The sequence below is a fragment of the Mycteria americana genome, chromosome 5, assembly GCF_035582795.1.
Source record: "Mycteria americana isolate JAX WOST 10 ecotype Jacksonville Zoo and Gardens chromosome 5, USCA_MyAme_1.0, whole genome shotgun sequence".
NCBI classification, from domain to species: domain Eukaryota; kingdom Metazoa; phylum Chordata; class Aves; order Ciconiiformes; family Ciconiidae; genus Mycteria; species Mycteria americana.
The window spans coordinates 62,437,233-62,461,461 of record NC_134369.1 but is presented as its reverse complement, the minus strand read 5'-3'; the positions used below and the strand labels follow the sequence as shown (position 1 = coordinate 62,461,461).

At 49.4% G+C, this 24,229-nt stretch overlaps 1 protein-coding gene across 1 annotated transcript; it reads right to left on the bottom strand.

Annotated features, from left to right (window-relative positions):
• Positions 1–1,515: 1,515 nt before the first annotated feature.
• Positions 1,516–22,831, bottom strand: TNFAIP2 (TNF alpha induced protein 2). Its single transcript, XM_075503644.1, has 12 exons — positions 22,735–22,831; positions 15,411–15,762; positions 12,816–13,443; positions 11,052–11,166; positions 9,657–9,782; positions 8,710–8,810; positions 8,417–8,515; positions 8,120–8,243; positions 7,049–7,171; positions 6,010–6,165; positions 4,765–4,886; positions 1,516–4,360 (listed from the first exon to the last, which is right to left on the bottom strand). Exons 2-12 carry the CDS (start codon positions 15,748–15,750, stop codon positions 4,219–4,221), a joined length of 2,076 nt encoding a protein of 691 aa, XP_075359759.1. The 5' UTR covers positions 15,751–15,762; positions 22,735–22,831; the 3' UTR covers positions 1,516–4,218.
• Between the last annotated feature and the right edge of the window lie 1,398 nt (positions 22,832–24,229).

The following is a 24,229-nucleotide window of genomic DNA, read 5'->3' as shown; positions in this document are numbered from 1 at the left end:
TGCACCTTTGCTAAGGGGGAAATCTGTAGTTGCTGCACGATGAGTAATTCTTGAAATCCCCCGACATTAGCTGCCATCTCTATTACTGTGGCTACAGAAGAGCTATTTTGCATTTCAAGGATATCAGTGTGGGTGGTGTGGCCACATCCTCTTTTAAATCATGCAGGGAGGCAGCAATTACTCTTATGGGTTTCAATCTACAACGTGGCCAAGCACCATTTTGCTAGTGTCACACCCAAGCGTACTGGCCTCTAGCCTGTTCCTGCAACATCCTTCCTCCCCAGCGCTCAGGGATGCTGACTCCTGCCCGTTTGGTCCCCAGCACTGGCTTTTGACCCAAGCTGTGCAAAGCAGAGGCAGATGATGGGGCAGCCCGTGAAGCTGCGCTGGGAGATGCGGGACCCGCGGCCTGTGAGCCCTAATTCCCCTGGGAAGGAGGCTCTGCCGTGCCCACTCACTGCAGGTGCACCTTTCCTTCGGGGTGCTCCACACATTGCCAGGCTTCACAGTCTCTTCCCACCGGACTGGGGTTTCCAGGTTTTCTCCTATTAAAGTTCATAGCAGCTAAGCTAAATACGCGATTTGCAAATGGAGGTCAGCAAATTGCTGCCACACCCTTTGTGAATACGTAATTGCACGCACTCTTTGTGCTTTACATCGATTAGTAGGCAAGGAACTGTGTCACCTGTGCGTGTCACTGTGCATGTCAATGAAACCAGGACTGTGCACCCAGAGATGCGGGCTGAATTCGGAAAGGCCCAATTAGCAAAGCACTTTGGTCTAGTGTGTCTCTCTTAAAATCTGCACATCAATAAATCCTATGGCCTTTAGTCCAATGCTGTCATCTCTCAGGGGATCCTGGTGAGAAGATCGAGCCTCAAAGGGGAGGCACTGCAGGCATTCTGGTTTCTTAACTCTTCATTTCCAGGTCTGGAGACCCCGAAGTTTCTCAGCAGGCTCTAGCAGAAGGTTTCTGCTTTTCTTTCATCATGGCCACTCTTGGGAGGAGCCCAGGATCTCTCTGGCTGTTTTTGGCTTCCCCTGCAGCAAGGGCAGAGGTTCCCCAGGCGTCATCGAGGACTTGGCGTGCAGCAGATGGCTCCTGCGGGAGCAGAGGAGGGAGTAATGCCTCGGTCCACCCTCTGGTATGCTGTGCTTTGTGTCCCTGTGTCTTTTGCACTGCAAAGTGCCAGTCATGCCAAATGATGGAAGTGCCCGGTGGGATGAATGGGTAGGGAGCAAGGAGCGTGCATGCGTGCATGTGTGAGCTCAGCCTGCGTCCAACGCGGTGGCTGCTGCAGGCTGATGTCCTGGTGGCACTGATGACAACTGACTTGGTGAGCTGGCAATGTCACAGCAACTGTGACCAGGAACCTGCTTTCTTAACTGTTTTATAAAGCTGATTTTATTTTTTTCATCTTGGCTACCTGCTCTGTCTCCAAGGAAGGGCAACAACAGCAGAGGTTGCATGACAAAGAAAATCCAGCCACACCGACCTCAAAAAATTTTATTCAGTTAGTTTATAGGAGTGCTATTTATCAGTATTAATCTAACACTGTTATTCGAAGACATTCGTGCAACCTCCTGAAAGTACCTGGCTATGTGTAATATGCCACGTATAAATAAATGCCATTGTAAATGTCGAGTCATACAGGAATATAAATAAATTCGTTTTCTGGGCTCATTAGAGCTGAAAGCTGGGCTTTTATAGCAGGATGAAGAGAATTGCACAATGCAGTTCCATATGGCTTATAAAATGTGTATGAAAACCATTTTCTCCTACCCATCCTAATTATGATATATAAATAGATTCACTATTTTCCTTCAAGCACTTAGCTGGAATCTTTTTTTTTTAAAAGACTGGCGCAATCACTTGTATGATGCATTTCTGTAGGCCCTTAACAGATCTCTAAATCAAAATGCAAAGATTTATAGCCGTAACATGACCTTTCACTAAGTGGGAAAGGAAATGTTGCACAATAGGTGAGAGTTGTCATGAGTGCTCAGCACTGTTAGAAGTCATTTCAGCTTTTGGCTTTAAATTGCAGCTGGGATAAGTGTTTAAATAATGTGTAATAAGTTTTTAAATTATGCGTATATATGAGGTTTTGTGGGAGCGTGAGTGTGCTTATGGAAGGAGAGGGAGGCTTGCACTACCCATGGCCAGACAGCAGGCTGAAACCAAAGCACTGTTTTTCACCCAGTGTACAATTCTGTCACATAACCCGTCGGCAGAGGGGTTATGCTGCACCCGTCTCCCTGCGGAGAGCAGCAAAGCGGCAGGTTTAATAGCAGCTGCTAGGAGGGTAAATGGGGGCCAGCAGGGCCAGCTGCGGCCAAATTCTGGTGGGCTGTATCTGCTAAAGACTCGTATTCCCAGGAGGAGACAACAGAGACGGAGGAAGGGGGATGCCAGAGCAGTAAGGATGAGATGTATGTCAAATACGTATCTTTTTATTATTCATTGAGACTGCGGTAGTGCTTATAGGCTGATGTTTTGGACCTTGTTATACCAGATACCATAAACCCGGTGCACATGACAGTCCTTGCTCCAGAGAGCAAGGAAAGCCAGCCTATGGGACCCATAAACAGCACAGACACAGCGTGCCTCTGCTTTTCCAGCTTGTCTGTAGTCCAGCAAGACCCTCCCTACCTGGAACCAGTGGGTGACATCCACTGGAGCAGGCTGGGCGTAGTGGAAGAACTGGCCCTTTGAAGGAGTACATAGGACTACATGTGGGAACGCAGTAAACAACAGCCAGAGACAGAATAAATGAGTCACTTTTCTAGCATATTTGAATACTGTTTAAATATAAACATTGCAAATGAATATCTCTAACTGAGAAAAAATAAAATTGGATGCAAAAATACACCAATGGTATACTGCACATGCATATAAATACATTACATGGTTTGCATAGTCATTATGCGTTTTCCTTCCGGACCGACTTTCTATAGACTGATACAAAAGTTGAAACAGAGAAAAACAGAAGGCAAAGGTCTTCAACTAAACACATTGCTGTTTTGGCAAGTGATTCGCTTCCCAAAAAGCTGGGCTGTAAAAACAAAACTGTTTCACAACAGACCCATTTGTGTTTTCCCATCATACCTACCTCACAGCAAGAGGGGAAGGAGCAAGCAACGAAACAGTGATGCATACAGGATGCTCGATACATTATAATGGCATTTGAGACCAGTTCTACCGCCCATTCAAAGCCTATGATGTTAATGGGGTCTGGAAAAGTCCTCTCCTCGATAAGGAGGGCTTAAGTAATACCCAAAGTGCTTTACTAGATGCCGGTGCTGAGCCCACACGATCCACTGCAACAGGCGGTTGCTCCTAACCCTCTGTTAGCAGGGTGCCACTCCAGTACAGATGCACTGGACGGGGTCACTGCAGAGGGGCCCGCGGCTGCCGGGGGTGTCGGGTGCTCCCACCTCACGGAGGTGAAGGAAGCACACGCTGTCCCGGCCGGACCCCTGCTGCGGGGCCAGCCGGGGCTCTCCGGGGCCGGTTCGGAAACCCCAATGCCCCCGGGCAACGCTGCTGCACGGGGCAGAGCATGCAGAGCCGGGGAGCCGGGGCCACTCCAAGCCCCAGATCTGGGGGTGCTGCAGTGCAGCGGGACAGCAGGAGTCCCGGCATGGCTGAGTGACAGTCCCTCTTGACCCAAAACTTGGTGCCTCTGCCATCAGCCTAAAGCAGCCACCCCTGCCCGGCTCAGAGGAAGGCAGATGGGGTGCCAGCATGCTCACATGGGACTTTTCCAACATCTCTAAATTTTGGCTTCAGTTTTTGTTTCCCTCCGTTTCCTTAGAAGACAAAAAGCTACATAGGAGGTGCCTGCTTGGTCTGGGCGAGCTGGGGAGTCAGCGACGTGGCCTTCACAGCACCCTGTGAGGTAGACGGAGGTCAGAGCACCACGGCAGTGTCCAGCCGGAGAACGTGGTGGCTCCAAGGAGACCTTGGAGGGAGCCTGTGACTGCTGCAAGGAGCAGCCCCGGTCCTTGCAAGCACTGCTCCTCCCGTGGGTGCCCCTTTTCCCGGCCATGCGTGGAGGACAGTGATTTCCATAGAGATGCTGAGCACCGGATTAGGACAAAGTACTTTCTGTAGGAAAAGGCGGCAGTGTGCGCTGTACATCGCTCCAGGGGATGGTCTCCATCCCCAGCTTAGCCCGCAGTCTGGCACAAGGCGGTGCCAAGGGGTGCCTTGGCCTAGGACACGTTTATGTTGGAGAAGAGCGGGGCCCCGGGCAACGTGGATGCCGTGCTGTCTGCCAAGTAGCCCAGGATGCTTTTGAGTTCACCACGTGACAAATTGGCTTTGATGTACAGGAACGCTTCCAGGTGCTTTTTGCTGTGGAAGAGAAATGGGCACGTGTTATCTCCTCCCGCAGACCTCTGCGTGCTGGGTCCCTTGTCCCACCCCGTGGCGGGCGCTGAGGTCCCTGGACGATGCCAGCTCGGCATCTGGCGATCCTACGCGGGACCTAGCGCTGCCCTGGCAGGTTTGGGGTAGGGTAGGGAATCTCCAAGGCAAAGGAGAAAATCAGACCAGAATTTGGAATATATAAATAGGCCTTTTTTAATAGTTTATTTTGTTGTCCGGTGGCACTAGGATTGCCACCGCCTGGCAGGCAGCCCCCACCCATTTTTATAGACTCAGGCTATATGAACCTCACCTATACTCATATTTGACTGTTTCCTGGCTCATTTAAAATTCCATATGAGTATTTGCAAATCTGCTTCAGCATCTCTTACCGGATATCTGGGTATGTCGTGGCGAGTGTTGCAACTTCAATTTTAATAGCACCTAAATCCTGAAGTCGGATTATTTCAGCCAGTTTGGGGAGCGCCGAATTCAGCCACGTGGCTTGAGACCCCTGCCAGAAGAGAAAGCGATCAGCAGGGCATCGTGGAGGTGCAAACCTCTACCCAGCCCAGGAGCCAGCTCCTGGGGCTGCTTCCTGGTGAGGGGGAAGGACGTGGTGGAGATTTTAGGTGCCTCATTGTTTTCAGTGATGCTTCTAGCCCAGACTTTGCCTGGACCAGCCTTGGAGAAATTGGATTAGTTCTGTGGTTGTTTTTAATCCTCTTATGCAAGCGGTGTAGGGTTTGCCATAAGACTGAGGTTTCCGCATCCACCTCAACAGACTCTCTCTGCTCTTCCCTCCCATCACGTTTTCCTTTCCTTGGGTTTCTGTGCTGCCTGGCACGTGTACAAGGTCTGACGGGCAAGGTAACACACTGCCACGTGCTGCTCTCTCCCAGCTCCGCACGCAACCCTGCCTTTAGCATCTCCAGGCATTGCCAAAATCTCTCCCTGCCCACTCAGGTAAAAGCCCCAACTGGACCTGTTCTCTGGCTGTTGGATACCCCAAGCTTCCAGCTACCTGACCTCCTGCCCACGCCGAGTGATGCTCAAGCTTGTTCCTTCTCCAGTCAAACACGTATGGGGTGGCAGAGGACGGGGTTTGGCTTAGCTTTTAGCTTTTTGCAGGCAAATTCAGAGGCATGGAAGGAGGGAGGTGAACTCAGAGGACAGAGAGGGGTGTTTCAGCCATGCCTCTCGTGGAGGAAACCCTTGTGTACCAGAGACCCCCATGCTGCCCATTCCAGCCCCTGCCTGACCTAAAAGCAGCAGAGTGAGAGAAATCAAAGGCCAGGGGGAAGAGTCAAAACCCAGACTCCACACAGGTTGTACTGAAACGGGAGAACATTAGCTAAATCTTCTGACCCTATTAATATAAACCTTCAAAAGGAAACCACTGCCTACAGGACAAAGGAGGATGAAATCATGGCTCTCCATCCAGGGGAGGGCAGGCTGGTGGCAGGGGAGCCTTCCTGTCGGCAGGCACTTGGAGACCTCTTTCTGCCTAAGGTCCTGCCTTCCAGGAAATTAAGCAGAGTTGGAAAGGTTAACGAGAGGCCCCTGAAAATTTATTTTCCTGTTTTTCAGTGTGCCTGTGCCCCGTGCTGTTGTGGATGTGACAAGCACTCACGTACATTGCTGGTGCAGAAGGCTTCCAGGTCGGCAGCATTCTTGGAGATGTTTTGGGCCAGGTTTTGCTGTTGCGCTGGAGTTTTCAGGCTGACTTTCCTCTTCAGCAGCCTCACGATGTACGCTTTAACCAAATGGGCGTGGATCTTCTCGACAACAGCCTGTTGGGAAGGAGAGGGGGGGATCATCCATCTGTCTTTAGCTTGGGGACAAAACAAACCATGCGTGTGGTTGGAGGACAAAAACGTCTTGGGTCTTGTAAGACATGCCCCAACAAATGCTCACACGTGAGGAACAGTGCTGGTTGCCAACCTCCCCATGACTGGTTACGCGACATCCTAGATGCCGAGAATTTCTTTGTACTCAAACTAATGAAGTGTGGGAATTTCCAAATGTTGTTTCCTTCTGGGAAGAGTTGAAGGCATAGAAAAGATCTAACATGTTAGAGAAGAAGTAGCATTACTCCAGAGAAACAGGAATTCACGCTGCTCCTCCTGTTCCTCTAATACACAAAACATCGTAATTTTGTTTCAGCTACTAAAAAGACAAAGGCAGGAAATCAAAGATTTTTTTTATATGGTGATGTTTCATATATACTCCAGCACCACTGAAAATGTGGTTGTGGCTCAGTTATCTGGGATTTATCCCAGTTGCATCCATGTCCTCTGGTCCTTAGGGCAATCAAAGGAGCCATGAGACAGAACCATGCGACTGCATCCATGTTTCAAGGTTGCTAAACCAAACCCATACATAAATAAAGCCATATTTTGGGTGATCCCTAGAGCACTTCCTGTACAGCAAGGGTGGTTTTCTCTGCAAACACTGCAGCAGAGCTACGGGAGCTTGCTTCTGCTGAAGAGTAAGATTTATATGGCTAATCTAGGTAAACTGCATGCTAATGGAAATCCTGCCTGAGAGGGCTCTCTGATGCCAGGCCAGGTTGCCAGCTTAACGTGGGTCAAGGCAACTCCAGTTGCAGAGGATCAGAGCCGAAAACACAGTCTCAGTGTCCCAGAATCCCTTCGATATTTCTCTTGGACTTACGTGGTAGAAAGGGTCCTTTAGGGTCCGGAAGTCTGAAATATGTTTGCTGGTGGTTTTAATGATCTCATTCATAATTTCATTGCTGGAGTCCCACTTATTTTCTGTAAACTTCTTATAAATTGGCTGAGAAAAGGAAAATCTGCTTAGTTCCCTCAAAACAAATTCTATGCACAGGTATATTTAGCATTTCTCTATGTACAGTATCCCACACAGTGACAGTGTGGCGTGCAGTCCTGTGCAGGGACGTGTGACAATGACTTACAGGGGCACGAGAAGAGGGTTTGTGCCCCCTTCTTGGTTCCTCATGATGAAGAAGACTGAGGCCTTGAAAGGCTCGTATTGGAGATGCTTTTTTTATTTCCACATTTTTAATGTTTTGTCCACACCATCTTGTCTGACTAGAGAATTATGGAACCATCAGGCAAAAAAGTGAATCATTATGAGACGTTTTCAATCACAATTTTTCTTGGCCACAGTAGATAAATATGAAACTAAAAAAAGCACTCCTGCTCTGTCAGATGCCTTCCAAAAGACCCTACAGAGAAAGAAGGAGAGATTGTGGCTGAACATTCCCGACTCCTACGCCTTCCCCTCCACCACACTTGCTTAACTTAAAAAGCTTGTGTTATATATTAAAAAAAAAAAAAAATAAATAAAAAGAAAGAGACCAAAAGTGCCTTTCAGGCCACCTTTATAAAGAAGCGAAAAGCTGCGTAATTGCAGTTCATGTCATTTGTGATTGCTTCCTACAGTTTGGAGTGTAAACACTTGCAGGTTGCGACTCTCCCTCCTGCAGCAGTTATCCTAGATGCGATCAGCACGTTTTACGTTCGCCGGCTCAGTCATGCCTATGTAGCTGCGCCTGTTTGCCTGCAGCCTTGAGGACCAGCTCAAGGAGAGGTGATTCAGAGTTCTCTGACTGATGCCGAGAGGTGACTGCCCCACAGCCCTTCTGAACTTTGCTGCATTTGAATCAGAGATTTGGGCAACCGGTAGCATGGCAGGGGAACATGCCTGGCACCAGCACTGGCTGAGCCTGGGGCCGGAGGGTGTGGGGCGCGGATATGGTACCTTCAGCTGGGCAAACAGCTGTTGAAGCAGCACGTCAAAGCCGCTGTTTTCAATGTCGCTGAGAGTGCTGAGGATACTGGCTTTATTGTCATCATTTTCTGCCATGTTTTTCTCTGCGTAGTCTCTGCAAGGACATATCAGCAAGGTCAGAATAATCTGTCCTCAAAAGAGATACAGAGAGAGAAATTCAGAGGTCTCCAAACCTTCCTCTGCCCACTTTGGAGTACCTCCCCTCTATCACACTGTTATCCGTTGCCTGCAGAGGAAGGACCAAAGCCTTTTCTTTTGGACCCTTACCTAAAATTCCAACAGTTGTTAATACTTGCAATCAGTATAGGCTTGTAGTATCTGTGCTTCTTGCTTTTCTCCTTAAAGTCTTCAAAAGCATCCTTGTAGCTGGAGGGGAGATGGGAAGAGGAGAGGCAGATGAGTGCGTGGTGGTGGTATAGTGGTGGTCTTGGTAGTGTTAGGTTTACGGTTGGACTCGATGATCTTAAAGGTCTTTTCCAACCTATACGATTCTGTGATTCTGTGATTCTGTGCCCTGGGCACCTCTGCCAGCCCCGCTGCCCGACGCTGCCTTACCGCACCTTTTCAGGAAGGCGGGCAGCTCCTTCGACAGGCGATGCGACAGCTCCTCGCCCACTGCCGTGCTGATATCCTTGGCTCGCTTCTGGCCGCTGTAGACACTCTAACAAACAAACAAACAAGATCAATTTTAAATGCCGTCTGCTCCCAAAAGGCCAGGTTCCCTGGTTAAAAAGGCTACAGACCCTTAACTGCGGTAACTGCGCCCAGCTTTCCTGCACCCCTCCCTGCAACTGAGCCAGGGAGTGTGCAGAGCAGCTATACTTATTTGGTGGGTTCAAGCCAATTTTGAACTCCATTTTCAAATGGGGAGAGAGGTGAAGAAGAAAGAAGCATTAAAGAAAGTCTATAAAATAGCTGAGAAAATGGGGAAAGTGACACTTGGGTTTTTTGCTTTTTTTGCTGAATGTCATATGATTGCATTAAAAAAAACAATTTAAGCACAACAACCTCAATACAGGAAAGATTTACTTTTTAAAAATAAACTCTACTAATCCTCTGCAGCCAGAGGAGGGAGAGCGTTGAGCATGGGGAAAGGGCGTGAGCACTCGGAGCAGCTCTGCCCGTGACAGTCTCCCCGGGAGGAAGCAGGGCAACGGCACCGCGTTGCTTCCTCGCTCGGCTAAACCTGCCTCCTGTCTCTCTGCTGCTACGTTATCCAGCGCCTAATGGCTTGGCTTTGGCTGGGGGTGCAGAAGAGACCGCATAGGGAGAAATGAAGGCGACTTCCCTGCTCGTTTTGCTTATAGAGGAGTTTGTCTCCATCACATGCTAGACCAGGACCATGCCAGACCATGCTAGGTACCCTGTACCACCTGTACCACCCACCTCTACTACCGCCCTACACAAGCGACTTGGCCTTTCGCTTTCCTGAACTGACTATAGGTAGTCTCATACCCTAAATACAGGCAGGATGCAATTGCTTATTTTTAATATATATCTGTATTACCTGGATAACAAATATTGCTAGTAGTTCGCTCTGAAAATGCCCATTTAGTTTCTCTGGTTCTTTGTCTTCTTTCCATCTTTGGATTTCTTTATCTAAACATTTGCTCAGTGAATTTTTGATAGTAGCCTTTAGGGAAGGAAGAACAACAGCATTTACCACGAAGTAGATGTAGCAGTTCCTGCCTTATGCAGGTTTTACTCGCCCACCCACCATTTGTCTGGCTGAGCAGACTTTTTCCTCGGCCCTGGCTGAGAAATAAAGGCTCTTTGTTAGGAGACGCCTTATCCACAGCTTCACGGCAGCAAGGACAACCCCCTCACAATATCCACCTATGCCATAGCGAGTTGGATATTTCAGGGTAGGAATGAACATCAAGATCTACATCCCTGCCCACCACCCCACCACGTCAGCGGTGATCTCGAGGGCAGGGGAGGGGAGTGGTGCGTAGGAAGGTCGTGGGCAGCTATACGTGCCAGAGCCCAGATTCCCCCAGCCACGCATTGCCTGTGTGTAACAGTCAGTGCTGCCCTCTGGGCCTGGTTTTGCAAATGTTTTTCATGAGCACTTCTGACGTCTTACGAGCGCTGGACAGTGAAACGAAGCGCTCTCAGGGTTTCTCTGCTCCGACGCCTCTTGCGTGCACACTGTGCAGCAAGGCTTTGGAAATGTCTGTACGGCGGCTGGCATGTATCTCTGATCACCAAGCGCCTTGTTCATGCGCTTTGCAGCCCTCACACCCACCTCTCCCATCTGCAAACCATCACAGGCTACAGCTAAACCTGGAACTTGTCTTCTCATTTTCCAGGAATTCCAGCCCAAAGTGCCAGAAGCACTAAGCTATGGGAGTACTGTAGAAGTTGCTTCTTGTTTCCATTAAGGCCAGAGTGATCCAAAAACCAGAGCAACTGTTATTTTCTGTGGACCAGGTGATTCTCCATCAAAAAGACAGATTTTTCAAGACCAGACATGCATGCTTTGCGCTCACCCAAGGTCTGGCACTGCTGCAGAGACCAGAGGTAATTCTGAATCCAACATCTGTGAGAGGGAGCATAAATCCCTCTGGGCATTTAGCAGCAAACTGGAAAGTTACCCATAAAGATTTGTTGTTGGATTTTTTCCACCTTCCTACCACAAGGTTTGCAAGAACAGAGCAGTTCTTTTCTGACAGCTCCCAGGGCAGAAGGCTAAGCTAAGCAGAATTTTGCTCTGCAAGTCCCATCTAGTAGAAAGCCAACCTGTCCCCCAAAAAGAAACAAAAGCATTCTTGCTTTTGCTTCTCTCCGGAAGGGTGTGTGTCTCACAGCGGAGAAGTGTGCGTGCAGGACAAGTCAGAGCTCCTCCGAGGAGTCATATGGGAGCAGCAAAGGGAAGAGGAAGGACTGAACAGATTCTCACCTCTTCACTGTCAAGGTATTTCTTTTCAAGCTCTTTGCTCAGACTTGATGGTAAAAGGCTTCCAAGCTTAACTTTTTCCAGCTCCTCTGCTAAAACATGATCTTTTCTCATATCTCTGGAATGAAAAAGCCAAACAATCACATTTTCCAAGGGGCAGTGTAATTCAAGACAGCTGTTGATGCAAATCACTAACACTTTTTGAGGATATCAGTGAAAAAACAGATGGAAATGTACATTGTCCTTAGTCCAGGCAGGACCTGGAGGAGCTGAATCTGTGCCAGGGGTAGGACCTGTGATGGTGGGACCCTGAGCAGCCCCGGGGAATGGAGTCATGTTCTGCCGAGCTCCTAATCAGCAGCCACCGTGCTGGGTCTGGGGGACCCAGAGCAGCAGGAGGGACTAGTCCCAGGACAGAGCTTCTCTCCATCAATATAGAGAGGTGATCAGATGAAAGGCTGGTGTTTCATGGTTAGTTGGGAACAGAGCAGGCAGTTTCATACCCCGCTGTCATGTCCTCACCACATGCTGGCTGAGCCAAGTGCTCCTGAGCAGCTTCGAGGGAAGGGACCTGCCAGCCGTGGGGGACTCAGGCCAGCACTCGTGGGAGGGCTGATTTGGAAGCAGCCTCTCCCTCTGGAGCAGCAGAGAATAACTCTGAGCATCGCCTGATTCCCATGTTTGCACATGACCCAGCTCCACAGGGGTACACCGCCGCGCTTCCCACACACGGGCTGTTTCTGATACGATGCTGGAAGCTGGGGCCAGGCTGTTGTGCAACCCTCCTCCTCCTCGCCGCTCCCTTCACTGCTGGCCGTGAAGAGAGGTGGTCCCTGAGCAGACACCTGGACACCTGGACCTGGCCTCTGGGAACACCCCACAAAGCAGCCACTACCCCGGCCAACACCGTCCCCAACGCCGGGCTGCGCTGCTCTGGCCGAGCCCTGCTCCCCGCAGCTACCGATTTCCAAACACATGCTGGGTCAGGCCTGAATATCCTGACCTACAGCACAGCACTGGCTCTGGAAAACTTCCAGGATCAACACTGACTCATTATACTCTGGCAGTGAAACACGAGAAGGAAAAAGTGGAGGTGAAGGTTGAATGGCTTTAGAACAGCGGAAGAAACACTGCTGGTGTATTTACTGGTTTTCACCTAAGAAATGAGATCCCTCGATTCTTCATCCAGTACTATAAGCCACAACAAGTATTATTTTCAGTTCTATAACATACAGGGCTTGTGAGGACAAGAGGCGACCCTTGGCTGATGATGTCCTCTCACGGGGCTCACCCTTTGGTCTCCTAACCCGGAGGAGAGTACAGACTGTGAGTGATGCTTAAGCAACATCCTCTGTGCCCAGGATAATTGCACCTCAGGTTGTTCTATTTATTGGCTGCCCTCTCGTCCAGAGGGCTGAAATTTCCAAATTTTCCAAGAATGAGCTCAGTTCTACAACTGGAATAGAGATCAGGGCAATGAACCTGCCCAATTTACCCCACAAGTGAAGCCCTACACATCTGTGTGCATGGCTGTTGTCCAGAAGCCTGAATGGTGGGGTGAGCCCTTGATTTACAGCCTTGAGGTGTCCCTCCCGACTGTCCTGGCCAGCTGGTGTATGTCAGCATGACGCCAGTGACACCAAGACCCAGCCAGGTACCAGACTGCATCGCAGTGATACCAATTCACAAATCAAGCAAACGTCTGGTTTGCAGCCAGTGAACCTGTGTTGATCACCAGGGATAAACATGTGTAAAAGCCTCACTTACTTTGGATAAATGCTGTGCACCCATGAGAGGAGGAGGTAAATATCCTTGTCTTCCAGATGAGACTCAGCGTTTTTCTTCGCCTGGGAGGCAAAATAATTGTGGTAGAGTTCTGCATATGTGCTAAACACATCAAACTCAGGAGGATAAAGCGGTTTAATGTACTTTACAACTACTGTCAAATCTTCTTTCATTGTCTTCCCCATGTGCAGGAGGTTCTGGCCAACTGCAGAGAGGTTCTCAGTTCTAGGAGTATGGCTTGTGTCTTTCATTCGAGTCTCTACCGACTCCTTTACTGTAGCCATCCAAAGCTCTTTCCATTTTCTAGGTCTAAATTGCATGGTTTGGTCAGGTGGATTCTCCGATGTGTAGTTCTGATCTTCTTTCTCCTGCTCTTTCAGTGCCTCTACTGCCTGCTGCAGCAGCTCTGGGTTTGTTTTTGCTAGCAGTATGGAGTCTTTCAAGATGGTGAAGACTTTGTGCTTCAGAACTTCGTAGACGGACTCGACGTCTCGCTGGCTGGTATTCAGTCCCTCCTCACTTTTGCTAGACAGGCTCTTCTCCAGGACAATCAGAAGCTGAGCAGCGTCGCAAAGTTTTTGCTCTTCAAGGAGATCCATGATTTGTTTGACTGGTGAAAAAAGAAGAGCCTTTCTTTACCCAATAGCGAAGATTTAAATTCCTATTTTATATAAAATGATGGCTCTGGAATACTTTTTAAAAAAATGTTTGTATTTCTATAATGCTAGATCTTAGGCTCCTTCACCATACAGAAAATCTTTCTGTTTATTTAAAGATCAGATTATTTCTAGCCTGTCTCTAACTGGGGCAATGGAAATTTGAATACCTAGCACCAGAGTGTTTCCTATGGACAGATATTCATGTGCTACCCATCATTTTTCCAAAATTTAGATTTGTGGGGGTTTGTTTATTTATTTATTTATTATCTCCCTTCCCATTAATATGACCACAAGTAAGAAGCATGGCTTTAGAAAAAAATGTAGACCGAAAGATGTAGCTAAATAAGATGTGCTAGAGGAAATACCACATGGGTTTTCCAGAAATAGGTTGGCACAATCTGACCTGTGAAATTTTTTTGGAGAACACATTTAGCGGGCAAGATAAATACAATTGAACTGTCCTTTCTGAACTACAGCCAGTTACTTGATACAGTGCAATCTGGGAAATTATTAGTTAACTGGAGAAGTTATACCCCAAAATAAGTTTGATTAGGTGTGTAATGTTTGTATGGAAAACTCTGGGTGGAGAAAGCTTACATTATTCATGAAACTCATCTTACTTCATATTCTCCTTAGCGACTGTTGCACAAAAGCTGGGAGTGCCCTATTGGCATCTGCTGATTACACAAAGTTCAAAGACATTATTGAAACTGAGGGCTTGGTGTATTATACAGGAACAACGGGATAACTTGAATAGTAAATGGGCTGAAATTTAATAGCGCAAAGTATAAGATACAAATTCAATAGAACAAAAGTTACCTAGCAACAAATAGGATTTTCTGCTGCAAGCTGGATGTGAATCAGCTTGAGATGGAGGAGGAAGAGAGATACCTGGAGAATTAGTAAATCATTACTGTGAGATGATGTTGAAAATGTCAGATATGACCCCAGGATGTACCCAGTGAGGAATGTCCAGCTGAGAGAGGAAAATGGTAACATATTGTACCAGGCATTGGTGGTATCTCATCTGGAATATTTTCTGCAATTCTGGTTGCTTTATTTCAAAAAAATACATTGGGAATGGGGCAACGCAGCAGTAAGAACAAGGGCATGAAGGGCCCGTTTTCAGTAGACTCGGTTCATTTAGTTGAGCAAATTCAAGGCCGAGAAGGAAAACCACCAGTTAGGGAAAACATTTGACACATGGAGAAAGAGAAGCCATTGAGCCAGGTAAAGGCTTGCCTGGAAATGAGATAATTTGTACTAAACCAGTGAGACTTTGGAAAAGCCCCCCAGTAAAGGAGGTAGGACTAAAAAATGAACTTATTTTAAGATACAGCTTGCTAAGTTTATGAACCAGGTAACGAGATACATCACCTGAGGGGGCAGGTGAGCCTTGGAAGTGCCAAGGGACACTGTCCTCTCCAGTTCCGCGTTTCTCTGAGCCGGTATTTTTCTACCTCTCTAAGCACCCTGCAGGGACGGTGCCCGCGACTGGGGGAGCTGTATGTTCATATATCGGCCCTGGGAAAGACCTACGTGTGCTGCTCACTGCTGTCCCTGGGCGAAGAGGAGATTTCACACAGTGGTGGTTTCATGGAGGAACAGAGCAGAGAGGAATGCCTTGGTTTCTCACCCACCCACAGATCTCTGTGCCCCTGTGAGAAGTAGAAATAAGTTTCGTTTTGGGCAAAAAACCTGCAAACTGGCAGTTCCTCAAGGAGTGTGCCCTTGGTACCAAAGGACCAGGACTTGAGGTCATATCCCCCTCAACCCATGTTCCCCAGGCTCCTTGGCCAAGTCACTTTAATCTGTCAGTGCCCTTGTTTCTCAAGGGGACAATTCTCTACCTCGTGCAGCCTCTCTAGAGAGAACTATGGCCGATGAGGTGGTGCAAGGAGGAAGGAGGAGCACTTACCACTGGGTGGCTTGATCTTTTTCATCTTCTTAAATGCACTCGTAAGGATTTCCTTTATTCCTTTCTTCCCCTTTTCAGGGCTGTCCCCAGCAGAGATGCAGCTCCCGTTGCTCGCGATGGAAGATGCACATGAGGGTCTACGGGCTGCCTCTGGCCTTTCACTCATCTTCTCCTGGTCCCTGGACCAGATCTCGTCTCCAGAAGGTTCAGGACAGGCAGGGACTTGCTCAGCTACTGATGTTGAAGGGTTTTCAAGCTGCCTATTTGCACCAATGCAACCCTCTGATCCATTGCGTATTCCAATAGGACCACTTTGGAAAAAAGGTAACATTTTCATCATTTTCCTCCTAGCCTGTAAATTTCAGAAAGAACTGGTCAGATTAGATCAGTTTGCATAAAAACTACCATGGCACAATGTGGCAAGGTGTATTCCCATTGAAAAAAAAATATTCCGGAACGAGTTGTCCCTGTGTGGGCAGTGTGGGGAGTACTACACACGTCTGGTATGAGCACAGCTCTGCAGGAGAGCTCCTGAGCAACGTCACCTCTGGTAACTGAGAGGATGGAAGCAGCTCTCTGGTCTAATAAATAACTTAGAGAAAATCGATGAGTGATTTTAAGGGTGATTCAGATGGTCTGATTTGAGACCTCGAGCTTGTCTGGATACAGGGGAGCAGGGCTCTCCCACGGGATGCTGTGGGAGTACGGATGTGAGCACGGACGCTGCACATGAATGATGTGGGTGGGTGGGACAAGTGTCCCGTGCCTATTCAAAGCAACCACAAAACTCCCATACTTTTATATGGCATCGGGGTCAGTTCCCACCTTCCTCAGTGCCTGTTTTTGCTGATCTCTGCTCACCTGGCTGCAGATCTGTTTGTGGAAGCACCCATGTAGCTACTTACACATTGAGTTTGCAAGTACAGCATGAAAATGAGACGAGCCTACCAAGCCAGGCATGCATCAGTCTTTGCTGAGCAAAAGTCCTGCTTGTTTACCTGTGTCCCCATTTAAGTCAGTAATAAAATTCTTAGCTTTATTGAGGAGAGCTCCCAGAGAAGATGGCTGAGAGTTCAGAAACATGGTTAAAAAACACGGTCAAAAGGATGGGAGTGTGGGAAGCACAGCAGTATCTCCTGATATGAGCATCATGAGCCTTATCACTTTAGGCCCAAAAATCCCAGTCAGAAGCACGGCTTCAACGCTCTATGTGCTGCTCGCATCCCTACAGTGGCAGACACAAGATCAGGGACGCATTCAGACCCTTCAAACCCACTCACAGTCTACGTAATCTCATTTTCAAAATGGTCCCAGGGTGGCTACAGCATCCCAAGACAAGGCAACTTCAGCGCAGCTTGTTGCAACTTCAGTGTGACTTGTTGGGTGCTTTCCAATACCTGGGAGCAATTACTGTGCCATCTGTTTATGTTGAAATGTGGGGCTGCAGTGCGGGCCGTGGCTTGTGCAGAAAGAAACGCTAGTGAAATGGGGTGGTGGAGGGGGCAACTTTCTGATAGCAGGGACTAACCGGACCGGACTTTTCCCAGAGCTGCTAAATGACACCGGTGCTAGTGACCACGGCTGCTGCATGTCCAGAGCAGTCCTCGCCTGGCTGAGGGGGAAATAGGAACAAGGCACCAGGATCGGGGTGGTTTAGCCTTGTTTAAACAGACATTATCCGGCCAGAGCCCTGCTCTACCACCAACACTCCTGCACTACAAATAATTAGCGATAGAAATTTGTTATTGTAACAACATATTTTTAGAATTTATATTTAGAATTATTTATGTACATGTATCATTTAATATATTGCTATAGATTTATTTGCATAATTATATTCATTTATATAATGATTATAATTATATATTTATTGTAAATAAATAAAGTGACTCATAGTTTCCAATCCTTGTTCTAACAACATTTTTTTGAGTGACTTTCTGGGAGACCAGTGCACTTCTGTATGAAGAACTCTCAGGCAAGTTTTGGCTTACTTGTTCTGTGTAAGGGCAGAGGAATTAGGCTTTAAAGAAAGGAAGAATTTGGCTTCAGTTATAAGACCACAATGTGGTGATCTTCAGATACCCTTGTTAAGTTTGTACTGTTGATATGTATCATGCTGGTACAAACTGTGACACTTATTTCTGGGCAAACTGGTTGGAAGACTGTGGCTTTTTGCTGTAATTGTGATTCCTCCTGCTGGCTCCTGGCAGCTTGGAGAGCTTTGAAGCATCAAGTTAGTGGTAGCAGCCGGGTGGTATAGAGAGCAGTTAGTCTGGCATAGCTGAAAGCTTTCCTTCCCTGTGCTTTGGCTGCCAGGTCATGTTCAGGATTATAATAGCATTTAGTAATGCTATTGCTTTTAAAACACAATGAAGATGAAAAGTCATTCAGGAAGGAGAGAAAGGGGTGTGGGTGTGCATGATCTGACTGGCTCTCAGCTAAACTGGTGGTTTGTGACCCGGGGCAAAGTGCGAAGCTAAACCTAAGGTGCCCCTACGGCTGAGCGGGACGGCGAGGGCTGCCGAGAGGCGTCGGGTCGGAGCCCCCGTGCCCCAGGGCTCAGGGCCGGCTGCGTGGACGAGCAAAGGGGGCCCGAGCACCAGAGCTGCCCAGCGGCAGTGAGTCACGGCTGGAGCTACCCACCTACCTCTTCCCTTAGCACGCTTACTGGGGAGGGAGGGAGGGAGGAAAAACCCCTGCAGTTCACTCTGGCTACTCCAGTCAGGATGCCCCATTAGAATCCTAAAAATGGGGGAAAAAAGCTCCTTTTTCTTACATTTCCATTACAAAAAAATATCATGGCAACAGGGATTCTCTATAAGTGTTTTGGACTGTCCTAATTTCTGTAGGGCTATTTTCTTAGCCTGCATTTCCCAATACGATGCTGTGTTTAGATTCATTCTGCCAAATCCCTTCCTTCCTGTTTGTTCAAGCACAGAGTCAGCTGAGTCCTTTCTCTCTCTCCTGTTATTCCAAACAAAGCATTTATTGTTCTTTTTTTCTTCTGGTTTCTAAACAAAGAAAGTACCTCTCCCTTTCCTATAGCCAAAGGTGACTTTCAGAGTCTTTTGTTTTGATGAATGATGATCAGAAAGGCGGATTTCAAAATGGTTTTGCTTCTTCTTCAATATGAAGATTAATGTCATTCATCTTTGAAAACCATTGAAATGACACTACACATAAAAGAGTCCATAAGGGAATGTTAAGCTGGTTAAAAGCTTAGTTTTTAACGGCTAGCAGAACTTTGTCCTGGTAACACTCTGAAAGGGCCAGCCATGGGGCCTGGTGATGCCCAGGAAGGGAGCAGGTAGCTGGGCACATGCTGCCGGGGGCTGCAGCCCAGGTGAGCCCCTGCGGTCCCTCTGCGGAGTGCACCGAGCCGTCGCCTGCAGCGCGTCCCTATGCCCTGACCTGCCTGAAAAAGTCCCACAGCCAAATTAGAAGAAAGATGAAATCAGCTCCAGCGTTTTCACCCAGGGGCGGCACATCAGCAGCGTGAGAACTGTTGGCAGTATTGGCAGGGTGTGCTTCTTCATCTTGAACTAATAAACACCGAAGGAGTTAAGCACCTGAGTAAGGCTGTCAGTGCAATAGCTACCGTGCTCGCTCACATTTGGCCAGCTTGAATGCTTGCCTAGCATTTATCAGTTTGCCGCTGCTGGTTTGCATATGTTTGTATCTTCAGCAGGAAACACCAGTAAACCTCAGCTCCCAGTTCTGCCTTGAAATGCAGCGTCAGTCACTTACGGCAAGTGGTACCAAAAACTTCCCCTCCATCTCTTCTCTTTGTCATTAGATGGCCAAGCACTTACTGTAAGAAACACCTATAAGAAACTTCCTATAAGAAACTTTCTTATAGGAAAAAACCCCACCACTTCACTTTCTGCAAGAAACACGCAGCTAAAAGGAGGTGGCACGGGTAATGGCTGGAGACCACGGGCAGGAGATGCCTGTGCCGGTGCTGCTCCTTGTGCCCCCAGCATCCGCTCCTGCCCGCTGCGGCAGACAGGACGCACCAGGAGCTCGGCTCTGGCTCGGATGGCCACAGGCTGCTGCTGCACGCCTGTGTTCTGCTCACAAATCAAAGTTTGTTAAAACTCCAGCAGGCTCCAAATTATTTCAGCAGTTAACACTTCAGGAAATGCTGAATCGTTTCCCAGGCACAGAGCTCAGATTCAAATCTTGGGACATTTAATGATTTAAGGTCAAGACTTGACATAGATCCCAACTCATTATTATTACTAATTTACTGTTAATTTACTGTTACCATCATCATCATCCTCCTCATTATTATTATGTGGCACTATAGTTTGTGGTGGGGGAGTCTTTAGCTCCAATTATTTTTGACGTAGTATATTCAGCTTATGGTTTCCAACCAGAAGAGCAGCACAGCTCACACAGCATCCTCTGCTCCCTATACGGAGGGCCTGTACCACTAGGACAGCACTGCTGTTGACTGCCGGCATGGCCGGAGAGGGGTCCAGCACCTCTCTGCATGGTGCCGATCATGGTGCGTACCCCTGGCCTGGAGCCTTTCTGGGACAGGCAGCAAGGGCTAGGGAAACACCTGGAGCAGAGCCACAACACAGAAGGACACAACTTGAACTCTGGGCATGGTGGCTTCCCATTTTCTCATTTTCCTGCTCAAAGGAAATAGCCTTCATGCCGCACGCTTAGGAATGAGCTCATTTGTGAGGGGCGGCTCATGGTGTGCCAGAGAGCACTCAGGGGAAGAGATTTACTGATTTCCCCTATTCTGAAATTCTTGCTGATCTTTTTCTTCACTTCTTTTTCCTGAGCTGCTGCCAGTATTAACAAGCATTTGTTTGGATTTTTAGTCCACTTGAGCCTCCTGACATCCTAGATTTATGTCTTGTTTTAGTGGAAATCCCCCACTCTCTCAGAAATCCAAAGTTATTTAGCAAAGTTTGTTCTCTGCATTTGCATCAGCCTTTTCTCCCCCCCCCCTGCCCCTGGAAGTGGGGTCACCCCTGCCCACACAAGAAAATTGCACCGGGTCAAACCATCTTTTGAAGCAGTAAAGCAGTGCAGCCAGTCTGAGTCTAGTGTACCTCGGCCTATGCGGTGACACCTAAATAAGCTGCTAATAAATCAAAGCAAAGAGTCTATGGAGACACCAGCCCCAATCTTTGCAAGCTGGGAAGCCCTCCTAGGAGGTGGGTTTTTTCCTACCAATTTTTGTTAGCTGGATTGGGTACTGAATGGAGACACTGTGAAGCTAGGGGCTCCCATGTGGCTCTGCCTGGGAAATCACAGTCCACAGATGAGCTGGCCACCAACACCCCCACCTTGAAATTTTACTGTGCCGCTCAAATCCATGCTCGGGTCCGCGGACCCCTACGGGACACCCACCACCCCCTGTGGTCCAGCACCATCCTGATGGTGGCCAAGTTCTGCTCCTAAAGGGGTTGAAAGCTGAAGGGAAACAAACCCTATGTCTCCAGTAAAGAAGTCAAGGCAGGAGCAGAGCCTCCCTTAGGGACTTGATCCATGTGCCTTAGCAGTGCCAGGCACCCCATGGGGCTGGGGGTGATGGGGGACCCAAGGGACCTGGGGGAATGGCAGTGGCAGACCAGGCAGAGGATCCCAGGGCATCTCACCTGGTGTGAGATGCTTTAAACCAGCATTAGACCATGTTATTACCTGCCTGGGGAACAGTGTAGATAGAGCTACACAGTGCCTTGGTCATTTTTAAATGAGAATTTGGCTTCCCTAAATTCCTGAAGCACAACTGAAAACAGTCCTGTAAACCAGCGCTTCCTGTTGTTAGTGAGAATTTTTCAAACAGTGAAAGAGAAGAGAAAATTACACATATATATCGTTATTGGAAAAAAGCAGAGAAAATGCAGTGTAATATGCTCCTTTTCCTTTTCACTTCAAATCTGGGGAGTATCATTTTAAACTGCTGCCGCTGAAAGAGAAACCAGCTGCTGCTGCCTAGGATTTTGTTTTTCTATTACTATTCCCAAAGCCAAATCCTGCATTCCGGCTTGGCGTTTGCACAGTTCACTGCTAGAGCTAACAGTGACCGAGAAGATACACAAATTCCCTGGGAGCCAGACCTAGAGCTCCTGGAGTGCTCGCCTCTGCCGGCACTTTCAGACTCTGGCTTTCCAGGCCTCTTTTTACAGAGAGGGTGACTGAAGCAAACCCAAACCTGAGTTTTCCAAAGCTCTCTGCTCCCGTTTGATCGGCTCCATTGGAACTGGCAAGCCTCAGCGTCCCTCGGCAGGGGCAGGCGGTTGAATGCTTTGGAGAATGACTGTTTCTTCAGGTTTTCTGCTCTGAACTTGGGAGTGATGGTGAGGGGCCATGGCTTCCAGATCAGCCATATGCTCCAGTCACAGAAAGCCTCTTCCTTACTTTGCAGCAGCCTCAAGAAGAAATTCTACTTTAAACATACCGAGGATCCTAACCCTGAGATTGAACCCCTCAATTTGCGCCTGAGGAGCTGACGCGGTGGATGTGGGGTGGCTGCCCAAGGATAGGAGTGAATTTCAACAGGCTCTTCAGTGCTGTGGGAAAAGGCAGGTCCCAGGGGCAGGGGGACTTCCCTGACTGGGAAAAAAATAGTCACAAAAAGGTGAGCATGGCAATGCAGAAGTGTGCCAGCTCTCTACGGTGACCCCAGCAGGGTGCAGGGTACAGAGGCTGCCTGGGACTGTACAGGATCCAGGCACTGAAATGGTGTTTTTCCAGTGCAGTCAGGCTGAGTGAATCCTAATGCAATTATTTTCCTGTAATTTGGGAGAAAACCACTTCCTTCTGAACAGGGACAAAGACAAGGGGGTAGGAAGTGCCACGCTGAACCTGGATCCCGGTGCCTGATCTGGGTTTAGGATGCTTTGGTGCCCAAGACCTACATCCGGATTTTGGGGGGCCGGGGGGTAACAGGAGTCACTGCTCGCAGCCTGCGTTCATGCCCTGAAACCTGGGGGATGAGCAACAGAAATCGGACCCAGCTGTCGCAATGCAATTGCCAGACGCATAAAGAATATGCGGTCCCCAGCCCTGGGACGCGTCAGGACCTGCTGTCCTTCTTGCAGCAGTTCGCTTTATTCTCTATTCTGGTAATTACAAGGTGGGGCTGAAATCTGTCGCTCTGTCCGGGAATCCATCCTTTAGCACCTTCCACTTACTCTTCCCCGCTCTCAGACACGACAGAGAGCCTTCGCGCCCGCTAGCCTTGCAGCGAGCGAGCCGGCAGGCAGGCAGAGGCGCGGGAGCAGCGGGAGGGACACCGGCCCGAGGGGGAAGGGGAGCCCCGGGCTGGGCAGAGGGACAGGCGGCACGAAGGACTTACTCTGCGGCGGCTCCCGGGCGGGCGGCGGGCGGCGGGCGGCGGCGCTGGCTGCGGAGCCCCGGGGCAGGCCGGCTATAAGGGGAGGGCGCGGAGGCGGGGACCCGGCCGCGCAGGGAGCCCGGTGGCTGGGAAACTCCGGCTGCGCCTCCCATCCGAAGATGGGCTGAAGCCAAAGGGAAGCGAGAAATCCCCTGCGACGGGGAAGAAGTCCCCGCGGAGGGGGGACGGCTGGCCCCGGTGGTCCCTGCGGAGGAGCTGAGCCCCAGCGTCGCGTCCCGGTGGAGCCGAGGATGGGGCACCCAGCCACGGCTCCGCGCCGCCCCAGGGGTTTGCACATAGGATGCGTCTGTCCCCCATTGCAGCCTTGGAAACCCCGTGTTAGGGATGGAGCAGATGCCTCCAAAAGCCGTGCTCCCTGGGCAGGGCATCGCCACGGGCGGGCTGGCAGGGATGAGGCGTGTGCCTGGAAGCACAACCTGCCGTATCGGGGTCCTGCGTTGTGGCCCAGGTGAAGTGGCCTTCCCCGAGTGGGGCTCGCGGCGCTCCCAGAACACGCTAATATCGGCAAGCACCTTCAGTATGATGGTTTGAGTCCCTGGCTAGGGACTGGGAGACACGGGCTTCCTTCCTCGGCCCAAAGCCTCTGAACCTTGCAGAAGGGGCGTTTTATCTTCCTGAATTCCTAGGCACCCACATCCCCGGCCGTGGAGGTGTGGTGAGCCCGTCACACTGGGGAAGCATGTGTGCTGCCACGGCAGGGGATGGCTGGAGGATGGCCAGGGGGTGGCTGGGTGACAGCAATGGCTGTGGGGGGCTATGGCAGAGGGTCTGTGAAGGCTGCCAGGGCTGTGCTGTCCCCTGCCTAAAGAGCCTTAATGTGGAGCATCTTCTGCACCCACATGGATGAGATCTGGGCTGAAGCAGCTGCCCTGCAGACAGAAAATCAAAATATTGTGGTCCTGCAGAGCCTGACCTCCTCTCTGCTTTTCTGGGAAGCTCTTGCGGGGCAGGGAGGGGTCAGCCAGCAGGTCCCCATGCCTGGTTACTGTGCCCAGGACAATTTCTGTTTTATATCCGATAGTTGTGATCTAATACAAAATGCAAAAAAAAAAAAAACAAATGGTCCAGAGGCTTAAAGCTGACTGTGAACCATGAGCTTTCATGGTGCTGCTGATGCCCACACTCAGTGCCTGCGTGGCTGCACAACCTTTGTGGGGGCTATGCAGGCCCAGCATGGGGGCATCCCCCAGCAGCAGACGTGGTCTGGGGCCAATGCTTGTGCTGGGGTGAGGTGCCCAGCTGAGCAGGCACGGTGCTGGAGAGCAGATGCTTCTCCCGGTCTGTGCCTTTCAGCAGGCATCCTGCCCGCTGGGGCTGCTGCTTTCCTCTCTGGGACTCTCTCCCCAAAAAGATCATGGTAGCAGGCAAAAAAACCTCCCCCACAACAATATCTGCCAAAACAGGAAGCAGAAGCGGAGGGGCCACCCTGATGGGC